At 36.2% G+C, this 20,280-nt stretch overlaps 1 protein-coding gene across 1 annotated transcript in view; it reads right to left on the bottom strand.

Annotated features, from left to right (window-relative positions):
• The window catches only part of LOC110456459 (glutamate receptor ionotropic, kainate 2-like), a 209,590-nt gene extending 190,559 nt beyond the window's left edge, over window positions 1-19,031 (bottom strand). The window contains exon 1 of the mRNA XM_021507236.1: window positions 17,986-19,031. Within this exon, the coding sequence (XP_021362911.1) occupies window positions 17,986-18,082 (97 nt within the window). The 5' untranslated portion in view covers window positions 18,083-19,031. The remainder of the gene's footprint in view (window positions 1-17,985) is intronic.
• Window positions 19,032-20,280: the final 1,249 nt, after the last annotated feature.

Here is a 20,280-nt window from a genome sequence, read left to right on the forward strand (position 1 = left end):
AATTTACCTAGAGGAGTAGACACAAGAGAACATCCAACCAACACGATTAGACACCATCGAACACTCTACCAGCACGAGCAGACACCATGAGTCACTCTAACAAGACAATCAGACATAACGGGACATCTTCCTAGACGAGTAGACATAATGGAATACTCCAACAAGATGAGTAGACACCATAGAACAGTCTGCCAACACGATTAGACACCACGGAACACTCTACCAACACGAGTAGACACCATGGGTCACTCTACCAACACGAGTAGACACCATGGGTCACTCAAACAAGACAAGTAGGAATAGTGGATACTCTACCAAGATGAATAGACACAATGGGCAATCTACCAAGACGGGTAGGCGGCACAATGGAACGCTCTTTCAAAACGAGAAGACACTGGCGTAGACTAAATTATAAACGTGTACATGTCTATGCCATACTTAATCACCTGTTAATGACCAGCACCGCTTCATCTCAGTCGGTAGATGACATGATGTAATATTTAACGCCTAGGGTGGGAAGTTACAACATAGAACACTGAGACTTAGGAAGATCGATGGCAGCCGTCGTATCTCTGCGACGCCAAAGATCTCATTAATCATTAAAACATGTCTATAAAATGATCCATTTCCAGCGTTTCTAATGTCGCCGCCAAATAGTGACGTCACTCAGAATATGTAATATCGTCAATCTGACTGTGACGTTATCATAGAAGTATGTTTGTACACTACTAGAGAAAAAAGTGCTTTATTATATAACATATATCCAGCGTAAAAGCACAGCCATTGCAGTTTAAAGAATTGTCATCGTTTCGATATCCACAAATACTCTCAGAGATAAATAATTGAAACTGGTGTGATATGTACTTCACTTTGTTCAGAATATGACAGGTCGACTGAATACTATGTCCAATATGAGCTTTGCGTCGCAGATACGCGAAACAACTGAACAGTATATACTATTGTCGATATTGGAGAAGTAAAGCAACGATGTTCTCCTTACATTGTGCATTGTTATTGTTTATTTTATAATCTTAAGTTATCTTGGATATCTTAAATTGAGTCATTTAGAGCTAAACAACATTGCTATTGACGTTCCCAAGAAGAACTACATCAAATGGTTAAAATGTTTAAAAGATCAGAGACATCGGAAGCAAAACGATGTAAATGGTTGATCACTAACATTACAATGAAGTTGATTTCTCGTTTCGTAAAATGTAAGCATACAACATGGATGCACACATTATCATCGGTAATGTCATGGTGAATCTTTGTTGAATATCAACAATTCCATTTAAAGAGGAGAAATCTTAACTTGGTCAATGGGTTTTGTATGCCAGTCTTTGCAAGAGAATCAGTTTTAGATTTATGTTGTGTTACTAGATAGCATAACGAAATGTAATCTTATTTTTTTTTTCAGAAAAGTTTCTATGTGCGGCTAGAGGAATACTCTTTACAACATACATTGGTTCTATTAAATAGTACATCATATGCATGTATAGAATTGTGATTTCTTTTGTATGCAAATTTTCCGAGGAACCGCTTCTAAAGTCATGTGTCAAAGACTATATTTACCGTTGTAAGCTACACCAATGATACAGACGTCAAAACAAGTCATAAAGCAATTACCAAGTCATTAAAGGTTCCATTTTTAATTTAGGAAACAGGATTACATGTTTACAAACATAATTTCATTCATTGTTCTTGCCTTTCAGCCTATCAGATGCCCAATGTTGTTTAACAACAGCCACATACTAGCTTATTTAAGATAGGCACCTTAAGTACAAGTTGTACAGACCATCCTATCATAAAACTAGGCTTGTTTTCCTTTATTTGCCTGTTTGCTTATTTCAATCTTCTTAACACACTGTGTTTACAGTATACACATGATCGTTTAATGATGCTGACGCGAAGTGGTATTCTGTCATCCGTATAAATAGGGGAAGTCATGCATTCTCAAGGATGAGGTATCTTCCTGCATTGTTGTCTTCATCAAGAACAAGAACGATGCCATTACCAACACATGTATTCATTGCTCTGTTTACATTGTACAATACAAAATACACTTCGTTATTCAACGACATACTTTTCTTAAGTTAACTTGGTTCAAGCATTGCTGTTTTCTTAGATTAAAGCTTAAAAAAGCACATGAACAGAAAATTGTGTTGAAATGTTAACACAACGGCAGTTATGAACAGTTATTAGTTTACAGATGTGCTTTTAAAACGCTTACCCTTCCAGACCGGGGGTGTGGAGTTGTGGAAAGNGTTCCTGTTAGAATATTTTCTTATTAAATTAATATACTTCCTTAAATTAATGATACTATTAACTGTCTACTCTACATTACATTATGGTAAACAATTTGTAATGGAATATGAAATAAATCGCAACATCTGTTGATTAATTTGTTGCATACCTACATGTGGACAAATATATATATGTAACAGGCCTGATAGAGAATAGTGTGCTTCCACCGGGGATCGAACCCTCGATCTCCAGGGTCCTAGTCGGACGCTCTACCACTGAGCTAAAGGGAAATTCCCCCTAGCTCGAAGCTAGAAGGCGACCTTAATCCTATGTACAATTGAACCCTGCCACACTACTCCCCCCTTTTTAAATGTGTTCGCCCTCGAACACCACAACCCAGGTTCTAACTCCCTGTCACAACAGGGAAGGCCTCGGACACCATTTATAACAGGAAAGAGAATAGTGTGCTTCCACCGGGGATCGAACCCTCGATCTCCAGGTTCCTAGTCGGACGCTCTACCACTGAGCTAAAGGGAAATTCCCCCTAGCTCGAAGCTAGAAGGCGACCTTAATCCTATGTACAATTGAACCCTGCCACATATAACTTAGCGTTGCTACCATAAACAGTATCTTGTTCGTGTTGCTGGTGTTGTTATAGATAATACAGACACGCTCTCAGCGTTAGTGGTTAATGCAACGTGGGATGAATGGACGAAATCACTGTTATTGCCGCGAGGTTTTGGTATCCGTGAAAATGACAGGTATAGACCGGAGACAAAAAGGTGCAAACAGAAAGCTTACAATATTATGTCTAAAACTTCCCTCGCCACGGGCTCGGATATCCCGTCTAGATCTACATCACACAAAGGCTTTGTCCGATTATCTTTAATCAGATGAATTGTGTGAGGATGAAGAAAGGATTAGTTTAAGGTCTTGTCATCAGAGCAAACATTCAATACCTAATCATCGCTACAATGTTTAATATGCTATAGACGAACCGACATAGCTAACACACCCTCGACTTGAATATGAATCAGGTGTACTGTGTTTCTGGCTTTATGAACTGGAGGCTAATGACGATAGACAAGAGTTAGTGTCGACAGACAAGTCTAGACGATGTTGCTTAAGGTGCAATTGTGAAAGAATTGTTGTTATCAATTACGTTTTAATGACAAACAATGAGGGAAAATATGAAAATGTCTGGGTGGTATCAAAGCAAGATTCTCAAATATTGTATAACTATTATGTTAAAGAAAAAGACTATTTATGAACATCTGATATCAAAGACCGTTCCTAGATATCGTATTGTTGTGTATGTGACAATTAATTGCTGAAATGAAATATAATTTAGTTTTGTAAGTTTAGTCAACAAACAGTACATTTATTCTAAAACAAATACAGGAAGATACATGGGGTTTACAAATAATGAAGGTGATAAACCTGCAATATGCACACAAGTGTTAGCATATGATTAGAAGTGGACACGGTAATAACAAAAGAAACATCAAAACTTCGATAGATTTAACCTTGTGGAAAACGATGTTTTTGGTTGGTTAACACATTTTTACCCATTGTTCAATATGTTATATTTTATCCGAAGAAGCCCTGGACCATTTTCTTTGATGACGAATTGCCATGTAGCTTAATCTAATTATAAACATCAGTTATGCATGCATACAGTCTTTAAGATTACAGATTGAATGGGTTTTTGTGATTGACTCTTATAATTAATATTGTCAAAAGAAATTTACCGAAGAAGAATTGTACATGCAATCTAACATTGAATTTGTGGATTTCTAACATTAATTGTGATCGCTGCGACGGAAACTTCAACGTTGAAAATTTGAATATCATGCAGAAGGAAAGATGATTTAAGAACAATTAACCTGTTTTTAAGTGGGATACGCTATTTCGGTTGATAGGAGATATACAATTAATTAACTTGTTAAATGTAACATCACCATTCAGAAGAGATCATGACGCATCAAACCAAAGCCAGAAACTACAATCCTGATGGTTATAAGGTTCGTGTTAAAAAATAAAATACGAACATACTGTATCTATGAATGTATCAATGATAGATGTTCAAACACATAGCTATCGGCATAACGAACATGGATACACCACTAAAACAAAAGATATCGGGACCAATCTTCAAACTGAAGACAATTCCCAACACTTGTAGACCAATTTCCGTACCACATATATCATACTGTTCATAGATGTACATATGAATGTCGGTCACTAAAGATAAAAGGCGCCGTAAACACCTCTTTTATCATGACTGACTCTTAAAATTCAGATTTAGAAACAGGTCACGACGACAACTGTAAAATATCGGAATTCACGCAGATCAAAACACGCTCAGCAGATTATATATTCACCTAAAGTATATTTGTCTGCCGGCTACACTATATTCAGATATGCACTATATTACACACAAAGATAGACTGATTGAAGATACTTTGATGGTGGGGAAGTGCGATTTGGGCCTACGCACACGATAGAAAGGTAGAACGTACAAAGCAGGGTTCTGTATGGTATGACTACTTGTAATTATCTGATATAAAGCCCAAAGGTCAAAGTTGACAGCAGCTGGAGATGCACATACAGAGATTATATAGATAACATAATCATTAGCTGCATATTTGAAGTGAAAAACGTTCGATTGATTTTGATAAATATTCAAGATGATAACGTAAAACACCTCATGATGAAATGATTAACAACATCAGGTGTCACAGTTCAAGTTGCCGCTGCTGGAAAATGAGCCGTGTAACCATGAAACTAGACCTATGGTAAACAAATTGATATGTTTAAATTAAAATGTATATGTTAGTATACCAAACATACAGAGAGACGCTAGGACGAATAGGCAACTGGGGAATATAATTAATCTCGCCTCTACATAATAGACTGATAGAATGTAGTTTTCATCCCATGTGGTATTGATACATATGCCTAAAATAAGGTTCGCACTAGTTCTGGGGGTTCGAAAAGTGAACCCTGCCTCTCCATTTATTTCAGAGGGTTGATCGATGATTTTTCTGGTTTACCTTCCTAAAACATTGCTGATGACATCAGGCAACTGACAGAGACATCTGACATTGGTAAAACGAAAGATAAAGCGGTCTGGGCTATACAAAATACATCATAACGTGATCAGTTTCTCAGCGAGGCTGAGAAACTGTCACCGTCTCTCCACCCCGAGTTCAAATAAAAAGATATTTCAATATCTCAAGACACAATTCATTTATCTTTCAAATCTGAAAGAAATCGGTCTTGACCAGAACGAACTGTATACTTGTATATGTTTGTGTCAAACAAGTAATACTTACAATAAATACCATATAACAGTATATCCTTGAGACCGTATGACCACTCATTCGGTTAGAAGAATTGCTGTCCGATTCGTTATATAATAATTAATTTATTAATAAAGGGGTGGATCGCCCCAACAGTATTAAGGTTGAGTATCACATTATTTTTCGGTATCTCCATGCAAGATTCGTGTAGTTTTTTCGTTTACATATTTTATGGTCAAACACATGAATTCGTCACAAGATTAAACTTATATGAAACCCTTTCCTAATTGGACAATTCAATGATAGTGGTATACTATAGATATAAGCCGAAAACTGTCTCATAAGTGAGAGAAAAGACAGGTGTCAAGGAACGTTAGGGCCGATACCTGTTCTTTCTCTCATTTATTGGACAGTTTGAGGCTTATATCTAACTTTAAACATATTCCCCCACTCTAGGTGCCTCCGATGATGATTCGGGTTACATATCCCCTATTGGTGTTCACTGACCCATTTAACTTAATGGACAGTTAAATGTGAACCTAGTGTCACACTCATGCTATTAATTTTTTGAATGTGTTGAATTCCATGGAATTATACACCGCCGGGACTCTAGCTGTTGATTTTGAATGTGTTGGATTCTAGGGATAGTACACCACTAGTATTTCATGTATTAATTTAATATTATACTTAAAAAATCCAGCTGTATAGCTGAATTACTCCAATTTAGCTCTGCCCATCTCTTATCTAAAATGTGAAGTCATACCTGTCTAAACTAAAAAATAACCTGTGGACGTGTAGTAAGTTGTCACTTATAAGACGGCCATGTCAACTGATTGCACAGCTACAGGTAACTTATGGTACCGGCATAGGTGATACCTCAACATTCTTCTAGATATAATACAAAAAAACACAATGTGTTTTAATGTTAGAATTTCAACTATTGACATAATATTCAATGATGTTTTGTTTTTTTGTTTTTTTTAAATAAATGTATTGATGTAATGCTCTGTTTTTATGTCGACCTTATTTCAAATATAAGGTATTTCACGTCTTTACACAGCTAGCTTTAGTGTCATATTGCGATGATGTCCACAGGTAATGTCAGATTCAGTAGTTCATAACGAAGGACATTGCTTCAAGCATAGTTTTAACAGTGTCAGCTGCTTAGCAATCACCTTTTATACATGCTACATGTATATATAGTTCTTTGGGAAAAAACAACCATTTAATCCAAGCTGCTTTGACAGGGAACTGGATCATCTAAGAAGTACACATTGTTAGCTTTGAACGATGATGTCTTGGAAATTCGAAATCGATAAAAATTAGTTCGCTTTCCATAACATTGACAACGCAGTCAATATAATAGTAAGATGCAGGAGCTTACCTTCGACATACTACATAGACCATTGTACTTAGCACTTTAGGGTATTTCACCCAATCTGTCAGGTTTGCACACTTTTTAAACAGTTCAGTGTACCTTTAATTGGTCGTTACACTAGGACCGGAATTAATTGTGCTGTGCGTGTTATTTCCATGATGTTAGCGACTTTACAAAGACTATGTGCGTTTGAACTACTGCTGCAGTGACGTCAAAGGAGTTTGTGTTGCAGTGCGTTAGTACGGTTTTGTGGATGTGAGCACAGAGTGTGAACACAGCTTTCTGTCTGTTACAGTGACGTCAGGTAATAGGTTATGTTACCTACACGTCAGAGGCCTTTTGTCCACCCACAACTCGTGAATTTCATCTCTTTATCTATTTACCAAGCGGCGCAACCACCCTATGAACTGTACGTTGACATAGTTCACGGAAGCATGTATCTGGTAATAATATCAAGCATGGGCAACAATTCTAAAAGACCTTATAAAACTAAAACTAAAACTACGGCCCACATTCATCATACCGGTTGCGTATACTTACTGTGTTGCACATCCGGTATACCGGTCACGCATACAAGGTGCGCCTGTGCACATTCTTCTACATAGAACATTCGTTTTCTTTGGCGCACTTCTTTTTTACCATACACGTTTACTTGTGGCTGTGCACATCTCTTATGCAAGACGTGCTTATTTGCTGTTTTACACGTCCCTTATATCAACATCGTTTACTTTCTATAGTGCGCATTTCAGGCAGTATGTACACGTAGGAGTGGCTTTTTAAATACAAGTCATTACAAAATATCCTTATTTAATTTGCTTTTAAGACAATATACGTGTACCAATTTTAATCGAAAATCAATTTGATATTCAGACGTTTAATTCAAATTTAAATTGAAAAGATATCCTTGGAGTCTAGTATATCTCATTAAAATGTATTTAATACAAAAATAACTCTGCCCTTGAAATGTAATTAAAAGGATTGATAATCAATAGCCATAATCGAAAATAAAACTGAATATTTGAGAAACAAACAATTGGAGCAACGAACAGCTAGTATGGGGAAAATCTTAAAACATGTTTGAAAACATTTGAATTGAAATTTAAATGCCCTCAACATTTCACTTCATTACGGGAGATTCCATCGAGATCGTGAATTTTCGTATATTTATCTACATCGGATGGCAGTATTGGAGATCTTCCTTCTCGTTGTATGATCTACGCTCGCTGTCCTACACGGGGTATTGTGTCGGCAGCAAAGTGTGTGGAGTAGTTTTTTATGATCCAGTCCCCGGAAGACAAATTACTACGCTTCGATGTAGAGCTGACACGGATATATAGCTCCCATAAAGCGGCGCGTGATATCGACCCGCGACATTATGACGTCACAGTGCGATAGGTATATGATGATTACAAGATTATATGTTCTACCTTGTGCCCGAAAGACACAATCTCATAAAATTTAATAGCAGTTCATGAAGCCATGTTCTGTACAGTAGCAAGCGGCAATGAAAGTGCTACTGACAACACGTGAGAAATCTAATTCAGGATTGGGAAAGAAGGACAGAGGAGAGACAGCACGACCGACACAAAGGCCGTCAATGTGAGAATGATCAGAATGTAAAGCTGGGACTCAGTTTATCATAATGCCATTACAAACCGAAAATTGCATAAATGAATTAGTGATGTGGAGGTTGCGACTTCATGAATTACTGATGACAGGTGCCTAAATATATTTTGAATCGAGGGAGTTTGTCTCCTATTGTGAAGTGTGAATTGAGATAGTTTCTCAGAAATATTTGGGTTAATATATCTATAAATAGCTGTTTTCTATTTAGTTCCGGTTAATAAAAAAAAAGCAAAAAAAAAAGCATATGCAGTGTCAGGTCATCAGAATCTGCATAACCAAATAGATTTGTCGGCTTCTAGTGAAGATTTTTCGATGAGAGTTTAAAACAGAACGTCATGTTCTTGAAAAATTCATGAACTCTCCTTGAGATATCATTATATTTCAACGTTACTGTGGCCATCTGGCTCTCGTGGGACACGGCTCAGGCAGAAAAAGGCTGGGCTTAGTAGCAAATAGGTTTAGTCCAAATTGCATTTCCCCGTCACAACAAAGCCCGAGGTCAGGTTAGATTGACCACGGCTGGACATCGACACGTTCGACGTTACATAAGCCTCCAATAAAGGTTCACGTCTAGGTGAGATTTAATGTCGGACTTCTTTGTTAGGAATGAAACAGATATTCTATTTTCCCACAATTATCATTGGAATGTTATTCGATTTGATGTTTTACCAAATACCTTAAATGATACCTGAAAATCGAATGTTTTTTCTTGTGTTTGTGTGTTAGCATTTTCCATTTATTGTTTGTGTATACGTCCCAGGCATGTCAAATGTCGCTTTCCCTTATACTCTTAGTGACAATAAAGAATAGCTTGTAAAATACTTTGTAGAAAAATGCTCGTCTCTGAACATTTGGCTGTCTGAATATTCACATGTGAACTTGTTCAGTCAATTTTAGTAGACACTTCCATTTTAAACTGTCACTTGATCTATACATCATGTGGTCATCGACTCTACATGCACTTTGAATTCAATAGAGGAAGAAACGCGTTTGTAGACAGTCTCCAAACACTAACTATACAGCATGAAAAGTGTCAAAATTTATAGACATTTGACAACCGTAAATGGTTGATATATATTGATATGTCTGACTTAAAACTATCCATAAAAACAAATGTACAGTCTGTGTATCACCAGACGGCCACCGTAACAGAGATGCCATGGTATGGCCATTATGAGAGTTGATTGCAGGGACATCAGGAGTCATTGCACATAAAACATTCAGTTCGCGGATATAGTAATGGGTACACGTGATAAAGGATATACAAGCTGAGTGTGAAGGTTTTCAACAGACTACAATGAAACATTGCTCTCGTATTGATTATACTACATGTACCATTCTTGAAGGTTTATAGCTCCTTTGTCACAAAAAATGACAATGGGACAAAAACATTATCTTAACCCTATGTAAAGTCGCAATTAACTGTGTTTTGTTGGTGTATTTGCCTTCTTGTGATGGCGCGGATCTGATGCGAACGTTATAGGGTCACACTAAACTGAAAACGGGTGAACAAGGTGTTGCCATAACCCCAAACCTTAAACGTTAAGCTGGGAATAACAACTACCATTTTTAAGGACTTTGGTATGTCAAGGCCCGCGGACAGAATCCATTGTCTTCCTTTCCAAGGCGAACGTTTAACATCATAGCCAAAAGTGAGTTAAGAAACAAGCAATGCGCTAGGAAACAAAGATAGTTAGAAGTAGAAAGAAATAGAAAGATCCCAAATATTGCAAAGGGTGCAGCAGATTTATGCTGGTCGCTTTAGTGTCCCTAAAAAAAGCAAATCCCTATCTATGTAGGGTGTTGCAACATCAGTCGCCTCTTACAATACATGCAGTTGGTAACAGCAGGTGTATTCTTTTCTTTTCTCATTTTCCGACCTGCAGGGATGCATATCCAGGTACAATCGCAAACGGTGTAGCTGTGTCATTATGGTATTTTAGGTAGTTTAATGACGAATCACGTCAATACCACGTGGCAAACAATCGACAACACAACAATATTCTGCCTTTATTCTTAAAGACAGACACACAGATATTCATTAATGAGTATGGTAACTTTTGAAATTATATTACATATTGTATATATCTTAATGACGGAGTATGTTGGGGTGTTTTTTAAAAAGAAAGTAAATAAAGAAAGTTAGGCATACTGGTACTGTACCCGATAACGTTGAGTGACAAGATACGTAATATTTAGGAAAAATCATTTTTTTAGTATTCTAAGAATGCGGACTGTGTGTTTGACGTTTGATAGAGATGACAGCTTTTGGTTGATTATTTGATTATTATTTTTTTTAATTTGAATAAAAGTACATCAACATATCATAAAAGTGTAATTCAAATAATGTCTTGTATTCGTCAAACAGATAGATGACGTAAATGTGCAAAGAGTATAATCCGTTTCGATTTATGTGTATATTCTTAAATTCACATTAATGACATTCCGTATATATGTTGGAAAAGATAAAATTCCAAATCGAAAATCTTTGCCGACTGTCTACAGAAAAGCAATGTTTGTATTGATTAAATCGTCTGCAGATCGTCCATATTTGAATTGTTTATGTCGTATGTAATTCTCACGTCATCAATTAAGGAAACATTAATCAAGTAATGGTTAAGTAAAACTTGGACGTACTTTTTCACTTCCAACTTCGGTGTTTGTCTGTCTGCGTCTGCCCGTGGGAGGTAAATAATGATGTTATCTGCGCATGCCCAGATCTAAATCGATATCATTTGTTCAGTAATTTTTTATCGTTCTTCTCTCGGGATCAGTGAATCTAATGTTGTTACAGTGAAAACGTCACTGCTGGCAAGAAAGCAAAGACAAGCCTGGTGTAGAAAACTCCATCGTATCAACAGCATTACAAAGTTTTGCGAGTATGTATGGAAATATTGATATTATTTATTGAAGATCAGCCCTCCCCTACATAGATAAACTGTATGAAATAATCTTCCTCATCATCCTCTGTTAATTATATATCAACTTGTGTCTTCATGTCACCCCTGATATGGTCTATGTCAGTTCAACCATTCTGCCGATCGGATATGACACATTCAAAAAAATCATCTCTAGCATGTCAATATTCATAAAATCGACATCCAGTCAACAAATATTCTGACTTATTCATATCTTACATGGCATCTAATGTGTGGGTGTAATTTATCAATCGGTAGGATTGTACAAGTTTATATGATTTTCAAAATACCGATAGTTGATATAAGACGTGTCTTTGTTTGCAACGCCACTGGTCGTTATTCCAACGCTTTCCTATTTATGTGTGTGGTCCAATTTCTCAAATTATATGTTTCCTGAAATAAGAGTGTAACGTAAATGACATCTGTGTTATATCCAGGTACAACGGATATAAACGTAATGCATAACTGAAGTGGACTCAATCTGACATTAACATAAGCATAGTATTACAGAAATGATCCCTGTAACAGAAGTGTCATTGATTTAAAAATACAAATAATTTGAAATTGAACCCTGCCCCCAGTATTAAGGAGAAACGGGGTGAGTTTTTGCCGTATCAAGACATTATAGAGGAAATCATGTGGCGACGTATCAATAGCAGACTGAACTAAAAGCGTATTACATCAAGATATAAGAGAATGGTACATGTAAGTAGTCTATATGTTCCGCACAATATATATTGACTCCTTTGTAATAATCTTGCCACAAAAGCTAACCGTACTCAATGCTTGTGCAGGATCATATTGCTACATAAATCCAAAGCCCACTTTTGGCATGTCTCAAGGTCTGGTTTCATTTTAAATAATGATTCGACCTTAGCGTTGTCCTATAACAGAAACAGTTTTTTTTTTAATCAGGATACAAGTTTTAGATGTATACATGCATAGCGATTGATACGTTCATTACATCCCTGTATTTGTTGATTGGATTACAGAGTTGGCTATAAATAAAGGTTTTACGACAAAGCAACACGAGTAGTGGTAAAAAGGACGAACAATAAAATTGATTCCGTATGCCGCGGCTTTCTGCTTAAGGATAAACAGTTTATGTAAACTATTAGCTGTGATCACTGGTACTACAATTAGTTTCATGTGTGGAGAAACATTCCAAGCACTCGAAGCCCTCCCCTCCTTAAACTGACATACAGATGGTTATACTTGTGGTTTTTAGTTTTTCTCTAAAACAAAAGCGAGTCTGTCCGTCCTTCACAATTCACGTGCAATATACCTACAATGCAGTGTTCTATGTAATACCTATGACCCCATACTGAATCAGGTTGTTGACTCGCCTCGTTATCTGTATTAAAGTACGTCTGTGGTATGTTACCATTCTGCAAAGAAGCTGGATAGGGACATAAAACCCCAGTTATAAAGAGTTCATTCACAGAAAAGAAATGTCCTCTCTGTTTTACATGCATGTGATGGGTTTAATCAGTCTAACAAGTCTAGACTAGCAATGTCATTATGCTTCACCTGTCTACTATGTTCTTAACAATGTCACTTAAATGTAACGCATTGTCAGAAATTAAAAAAATAAAGATTATGTGTGTAATACGATGGCCGGTACGTGTACATACATCACGATTCACGTGTAAATACTTCAAGTACACGTGTGCTTAGTAAAACAGTTGTGTCTACAACACCTGGATATAGATGACGTATTACACATTGAAATAGATTCGTTTCCAGTAGTTAGCAACAGCAAACACTGTTTTATCTTCAAGCTCTTATTGTAATCTGATGCAAGTTTTTCAATGAAAGGGTGCAGCTGTGGCAGTTTTCTCATGATTAAAAGGTCAGCTTAATATTGTCTTCGAAATATTACAATATCATAAATTGTTATATTTCCAAGCAAAGCCAATGGACCCGTGATACTTGATTATTGTGTATTTGTAATTCAAGCTATTCTAAACTGTGTTATAAAAGCTGCAGCAAATAGACTGCATTTGAGAAAGACGTAAAATGTTATGTTCTTTGTTTTTGCGAAAGCACTATTTGACGTCTCTGGTCTAGGACCGACCAATCAACGTCATACTATAAATCTGACGTTGCAAGACGTGTTGACGCCGTTCAACCCTAGGTAGATACTAGTGTGATAGCAACGACTTCAACGGGGGTTGTGATGTCATATATATCCACATTGTGGAAAAACAGTATAGCATATAATGCTCAAAAGTCACGCGATACAATTTTAACATTTGAATGAATTATATCAAACCGGCGTCTACGTGTAATAATTCATTGGCACCATTAGTAAAACGTTCATAATTAGCTAAAAATAGCTGGCTCCAATTCCTTTGACACACCACATATATTTATATTTGTTTACACCTTTCTCCAATTTCAAAATTCGTTTTTAAATGTGAAGTTATAGTCATTAGCGCATATACCCAAAACATACAGAAAATATTTACCTTTTTACTACCAAGGTAAATTGGTGACAAATTTCGCTTGAAACATTACCAAGCTTGCTGGTCGATGGGCAATTTAATTCAGCTCATTGATTACCCGACGTCGCTACAGTATGCACCATCACAGGAAACTATCGGATAATCAGAAGAGATATACAAGAGATATTTCAATTAAACGTCGCTGCATCACTTCTAGATCGGTGAAATAGCACTAAGCCCTTGCTCCAACAGGAATAACATTAATCACACTATATACATTGGCAGACATTTAAAAAAAAATCTCTTTGAACCACTTGATGCAATATACCACAATCTGCGTAATTACCACCACATTTCTCCGCCTTGACGACAAAAGGTCCTGTCATTCCATTTGATAGCATTACCATTAAGTCTCATTTGCCGACATCTTTTTTTCAATTGTGTATATTCATGATCTGAGGTATATTACAATTATTAAGTTTTTCCATTTTTCGTTATACATTGAATTTCAATGGCATACATACAAAAGTTTTTTTATTTTAACAACATTTTATTTTGGTCTTATCAAGTAGCACCTGACGTATTTTTGACAAACATTTATATAATACAGCTTTAATGCCACTGTTAAAAGCTCATCATATTAATATATGGAATACTAAACGAACGAATTTATTGGGATAAAACTTTTGGTTCTTCTTCAAAATCCTGAGTACATCAGCACGTGTTTATAGAGTATATCGGTCGGCTAATGTAAAGAGGATTTGACGATCGTTCCCATAACATTTCATTTAAATCAAGTAACTTCAGCTAGGGTGAAAAAAGTCAAATAGGAGACAAACGAGTTTAAAAAGATTCCTATCTTCATACATTAAACCGAAGTACGCCTAATTACATCATATTAAAAATGTAGAGGGAACAAATCAAAGGAAAAATCATCAGCGTATATATATACACTGTATAACGTGTGTGATGGTGTGATATATAACAGCCGGATACTATGATAGTGTTCAGTATCACATGTATGGCAGTGTGATCCTTTTGGTTCGCTGTTCTATTAACATCACTTGTTTCGTATTGCCACAGTTATATATAATAAGTAACATATATAATATATGATTATGAAATAGATATAAAGTCGGGTTTATTGTGATAACTGAGAACATATAAGAAGAAAAAAATACATTTAATTGCTAAATGATACTGATAATATTATACAAACATCTTCTATCTAACAAATAGTATTCAACAGTATGATGGCCGTACATCATTTTGTTTACAGATAAAACAATTCATGAAAAAACCATTCCACATTTCCGAGGAAACTAATTGTAATTATAACGAAATGCATCCACGTTATAATCATTAACTTGACATAATCCAAATTAGCCGAGTTCTTAATTCATCAAAGTCAGTGTCTTCACAGATTCTTATTAACTCTATCATAAGTATATGCATGGACTGCATCAGTCATTGGAGATCTCAAGTATCCGTAGTCGTTTCTCATCATCATATGTACGCCATTTTGCTTAAAATTGCAAATAGAATTAGCAATACGGGGATCTTCCCATTAACGAACTTGTCATCTCGCAGCGCGCCTGGACTATGGAATCTATCGTATTTCCGTACAGCAGCGCGATAACATTCCCAGTGGAGCGGGGGCCCGGCGTGGTGGAGCGAGAAAACTTAGGACATGCACTTACTCACATCGTCCTTCCCTAGCAATACCCGTAGGTTTTATAACTGCTTAATATTATATTAATGATTCACATTACACTAGACCCACCTGTGGTAAAATTAATTTTCTGTCTGAGAGTAAAATTAAAGCTAAAATCCACATGGATTTTCCTTACTAGATGTTAATGCACGTTAACGCAGCCATGATTTTGTGTGCACCTTGATCTTAATGGGAACAACTCCCACATACAGTCCACACAAAAATAGCGAGCTGGTCCTATCGCATTTTTATCTTTTATTTTATATCAGAGTGATATAAATAAATGTCTATAAATATGTGTGTGTATCATTTTAAAATAGTTTTAAACTCTGTTTTTACAAAAAAAGGGGTAAAACGCGAAAACATTGGTTGATCTTGATGCATAAATAAGACAGGAACAATGTATAGAAAATGGCAACACTTATATATAAAAGATATGACAATGACTTATAAACAGTTCATTTTGCATCACGTCACAATACCGTACCTTTTTAAGTATACAACCATATTGTTTTGTAACAGACCCAGACGTATATTGTGTAACAAACGTGATATTTTGAATAGATATGTGTAAATGAAGTGATCACATGTGTAATACGCCATACATATATATAGATATGAATCAGGTAATGTATGAAAATGTGTGTAATATTATCTATAGAGTATATATGTACACCATGTATAAAACTCTCCGGTATCATAAACAGTATAAATATACCAAGTTCTATATATATATAAATCTATTTTCCCAGTGAATATGTAAATGTCTGACATACCACTATACTAGCTGGACATTAATATGACATTACACTACTACGAGAAATGCTTCACATCTGTGGCGAAATTGTATTTTCTAGGCGAAATGCAAATATCTATCAAAACACTATGCGAAATCGACAGTAAAATTCTCACAGGATAAATCTTCTCCACGTGCAGTTAACTGTCTCCTTCTCCCAATCATATGCTTATTATCATTAAGTGGGACATTTTGCGGATATCTGTGATATAATTTCTTGGTTTATGTCTTTGGAGGTAATGAGATACCTATAGAAAAAGACATCTATCTTATAATAGATTTATCATGCATTTCGTTAATTAGAAACTACCTGTCATGATGTGTTTGGTAGACCTATTACAGCAGATGTGCATATATTATAGTACTATATACAATGAGATAACATTCAACACAATCAGACACCTTTGTGAGTGTGACGTAAACCAGTTTTATATTACCTCGGTTAGCAGAAGTCAAATATCAACAAGATGTTAAGTATTCTCACTAATAACTGATAACAATAAAACACGGACGGATACAGATTTGTTAGTTTGTTATGCGTATGCTTGCCTCTGCTAAAATACGTTTATGCTGAATTCGATAACAAAAAATAGTTATTGGTTAAAACTGTCCATAATATCTACTTAATAACATATTAAAAAGTAAGTTATACGAAGTATAACGTTTCAGTTATCGTAGGTAATTCAACATTAAATCATCGAACATATGGTACGTATCCCACACTATTTGTATATTTCACATCTGAATTTCCCGAGGACCATCGGTCCATTAAACACAGGGTTGTGTTTAAGCACCCGTATGAAACAACTACATAAATCATTGAAATTCGCAGGTGTAAAGATCAATTGAACTGAATCGATTTGCTCCGGAGAAAGATTCACAAAAAATCATTCATAAGTATGGAGATATTAAGTATTGAGACACAATGTCCCTTGATTTATTCCTGTCATTATCTTGACAAAACGGGCAGGGTCTATGTTAATAAGGTTTTTCGTGAAAGGATAATGTAGGATGGCATTTAACAGCCTATATGGCTTAGTCTGTCATGTATTATCAAACAATTCGATCTAAAAACTACTGTTGTAATTACTATGTAAATTTGTGTTGAATATTCGTGTATCTATACGGGAGCACAGTTTACTTGAGTGTATTCATATAAGAAATAGGTTGAATCGTTCGAACCGTATGTACTATGTATGGTGTGTATATACGTAATAAGAGCTTATAACTAGCTATAAATAAATAAACGACCGATCATCAGAAGATTTTATCTCTAATCCATAGATGACATTATTAGGAATTATCGTCCCCGGGATTTCTCCCTACTTAGGTAGTGTCGAGTGATGGACTGAAGCGGAGCCGCATAGCCGACAGAAATCGGTCCGTGGTGCATGGTTGATTGACCCTAAGTGTGTTTACACGGCGTCATCGACCTGTTTCACTAGATAGCATTAAGTTGTAATGAAGTCTCCAAGAAGAAAATCTATAAACAATTAAAATTGTAAGCACATATTTAAGCTAGTAAAACGCATTGTGTTGAGTTGAAGAAAGACTTACCTATGTGAATGAGCTCGGGGAGGCAGTTAACACACTGAACAAGCGCTAGTCCCAGCAGTAAATAGGTAGCGAGACGCTTCCTGTGTCGAAAGCTCATACTGTAGGTAGGGAAAATGGCACTATCCAGTCCGTCCTAGGACACGGGTCCAGAGAGGAATATCCAACGGACACATTAAGGAAAGAGGTCAGATGACGGACATAGTATCCAACGAGACCAGCGTATCCAATCGAAAGAGTAATTTAACAAAATAGGCAGGTACAATCCTCGGTCACACACGAGCTGTTAATCCCTGCGTCCGTTCTATATACTCCAGGTAATTTCACAGACTTTCAAAAACAATGTCGGGAAATCACAACACATTCACAAGGTATTTCAATTCTATATGCAATAATGCGTTCATTGATACATGTTACATATATATTAAATTGTACAGGCTATTCCCGGTACGACTGTCACTTTTGGTGTTAGTATCATCGCTCACAGTTGGTACCTTACTTTGACAAATCCAGTAGAATAATAACGGCTTTCTTGAAGTACATTGTCGCTATTTTCACATGAATAACACTGACATCATTTTAAAGATCTATTTTACAAAAGTCGTTTATACAATTTAAAGCACAAACTAACTTCAAACCTGTTTGATTGTTTTTTCTCCGCTTGTGGTATACGGAATGCAACATATCATTACACGTGTTAATATACAGATAAATCTCAAGCTTGATATACAACTCAACATTGTGGTACAGAAAGGTACGTTCTACTACCGACATACACTTCCCATATCCCTAAGATGTATAGCCGAGTTTGCAACAGAGAGAGCACTGCGAGGTTGGGCTGATCCATTCCCTTCCCAGTGAATGCTGCGGAATCGCAGGTACTCGGTTTTCACTACAAGTCTCTCTTGGTGTTGGCCACGTATTGGTTTTTCCTATACTGACAGTAGTACCGTTTTCTCTTCACTTAGTAACACTCCACGCCATGCTAGTATAAGACTAGATCACCGACATTCGTATCGACACATAACCCGTGTCTGTCCCCAGGGAGATTTACGCAAGATATGGTTTTAACTAACGAATACGTCACGCTGCAATAATCGACCATCAAATTAAGAGATTTATATAATCACGTGTTGCTTTTACAGTAGAATCATCCCAATGAACATGGCGACAGATTACTACTGTTTCAACAGTGTAATTCCGTACTAAGAACCGTGTGCGGAGTGGGCATTTTCTGAAATGATTACTTTGATATTTCTTCTCTCCACATTTTATTTTACAGCTGATCCATTATGAAACTATCCATGGATGGTTAACCTTATCAACAAACCCGAGGGGCCCATCTCGACTCGTATTCGCTGGCTGCTTTTCCGCAAGGTCAGGTCAGGAGTGTATTACGGTCGCGCGTGTTCGTTTAGTAACAGAAAGAAAAGTCTGGGAGAGGGATGGAAACATTAACTGGTATCATTGTCAATGTTTCACATTCGTTTGTGTTTACGATGTTTTATATGACGGAGTGTACGGAGTGTTTGCGTTATTTGGGAAATATTAATTGACCGTTTAAGTGTGTATTTATTTGTCATCATTTCTGCAACAGATTCATACATAGTCAATGTATGTATCTGATTTGACAAAAACTGTTTTTGTACATTATGATCCTAACTCGTTATTATTTCTAGCAGCTGTTGACGTATACGTAATAACATAGCGTTTATGTGTAACACAGATGTAAATGTCTTACATATAACAGCTTATATGTACAAAAAATCTTGTATATATGACAAATGTCTGATAAGTTTAGTTTTGATTTTACGTCAACCTCGCTGAATTGTTATTACATGAGGACGGTATAATGCAGAATACGCACACTCCATCCGGTCATATTATATTGTCAACGCTGTCTCGCTTATAATGCACATATACTACTAGCATGAACAGGTCATTCCATACTGCTGGTTTTGGATTAAGAAAAGAAATTACTTGACTCAAGAAAAAAAATTGACATCAAGCAGAGAACAGTGCGTAACAAATCAAAGGAGTTTTACGGTATACTCGGAGACAGAAACCATTACTTTCCTCGCTCTAACTGATTCTTAACACTAAATACGCAATGGTGTCATGTAATGCAATATGAAAAAAAAAAGGTAATTATGAAGAAAAGAGAAAACAAACCAGTATGTAGGACACAAACGAAATGAACAGGAAAATTATTTTCTAAATCCCAAACCAGCAGTCTGAAATAGTTTGTTTATATATCAATAGTTAGTTATATATCAAGTATAAGCCTGAGAGAGGTAT

The sequence above is a fragment of the Mizuhopecten yessoensis genome, unplaced genomic scaffold, assembly GCF_002113885.1.
Source record: "Mizuhopecten yessoensis strain PY_sf001 unplaced genomic scaffold, ASM211388v2 scaffold8745, whole genome shotgun sequence".
Classification (NCBI taxonomy): Eukaryota; Metazoa; Mollusca; class Bivalvia; order Pectinida; family Pectinidae; genus Mizuhopecten; species Mizuhopecten yessoensis.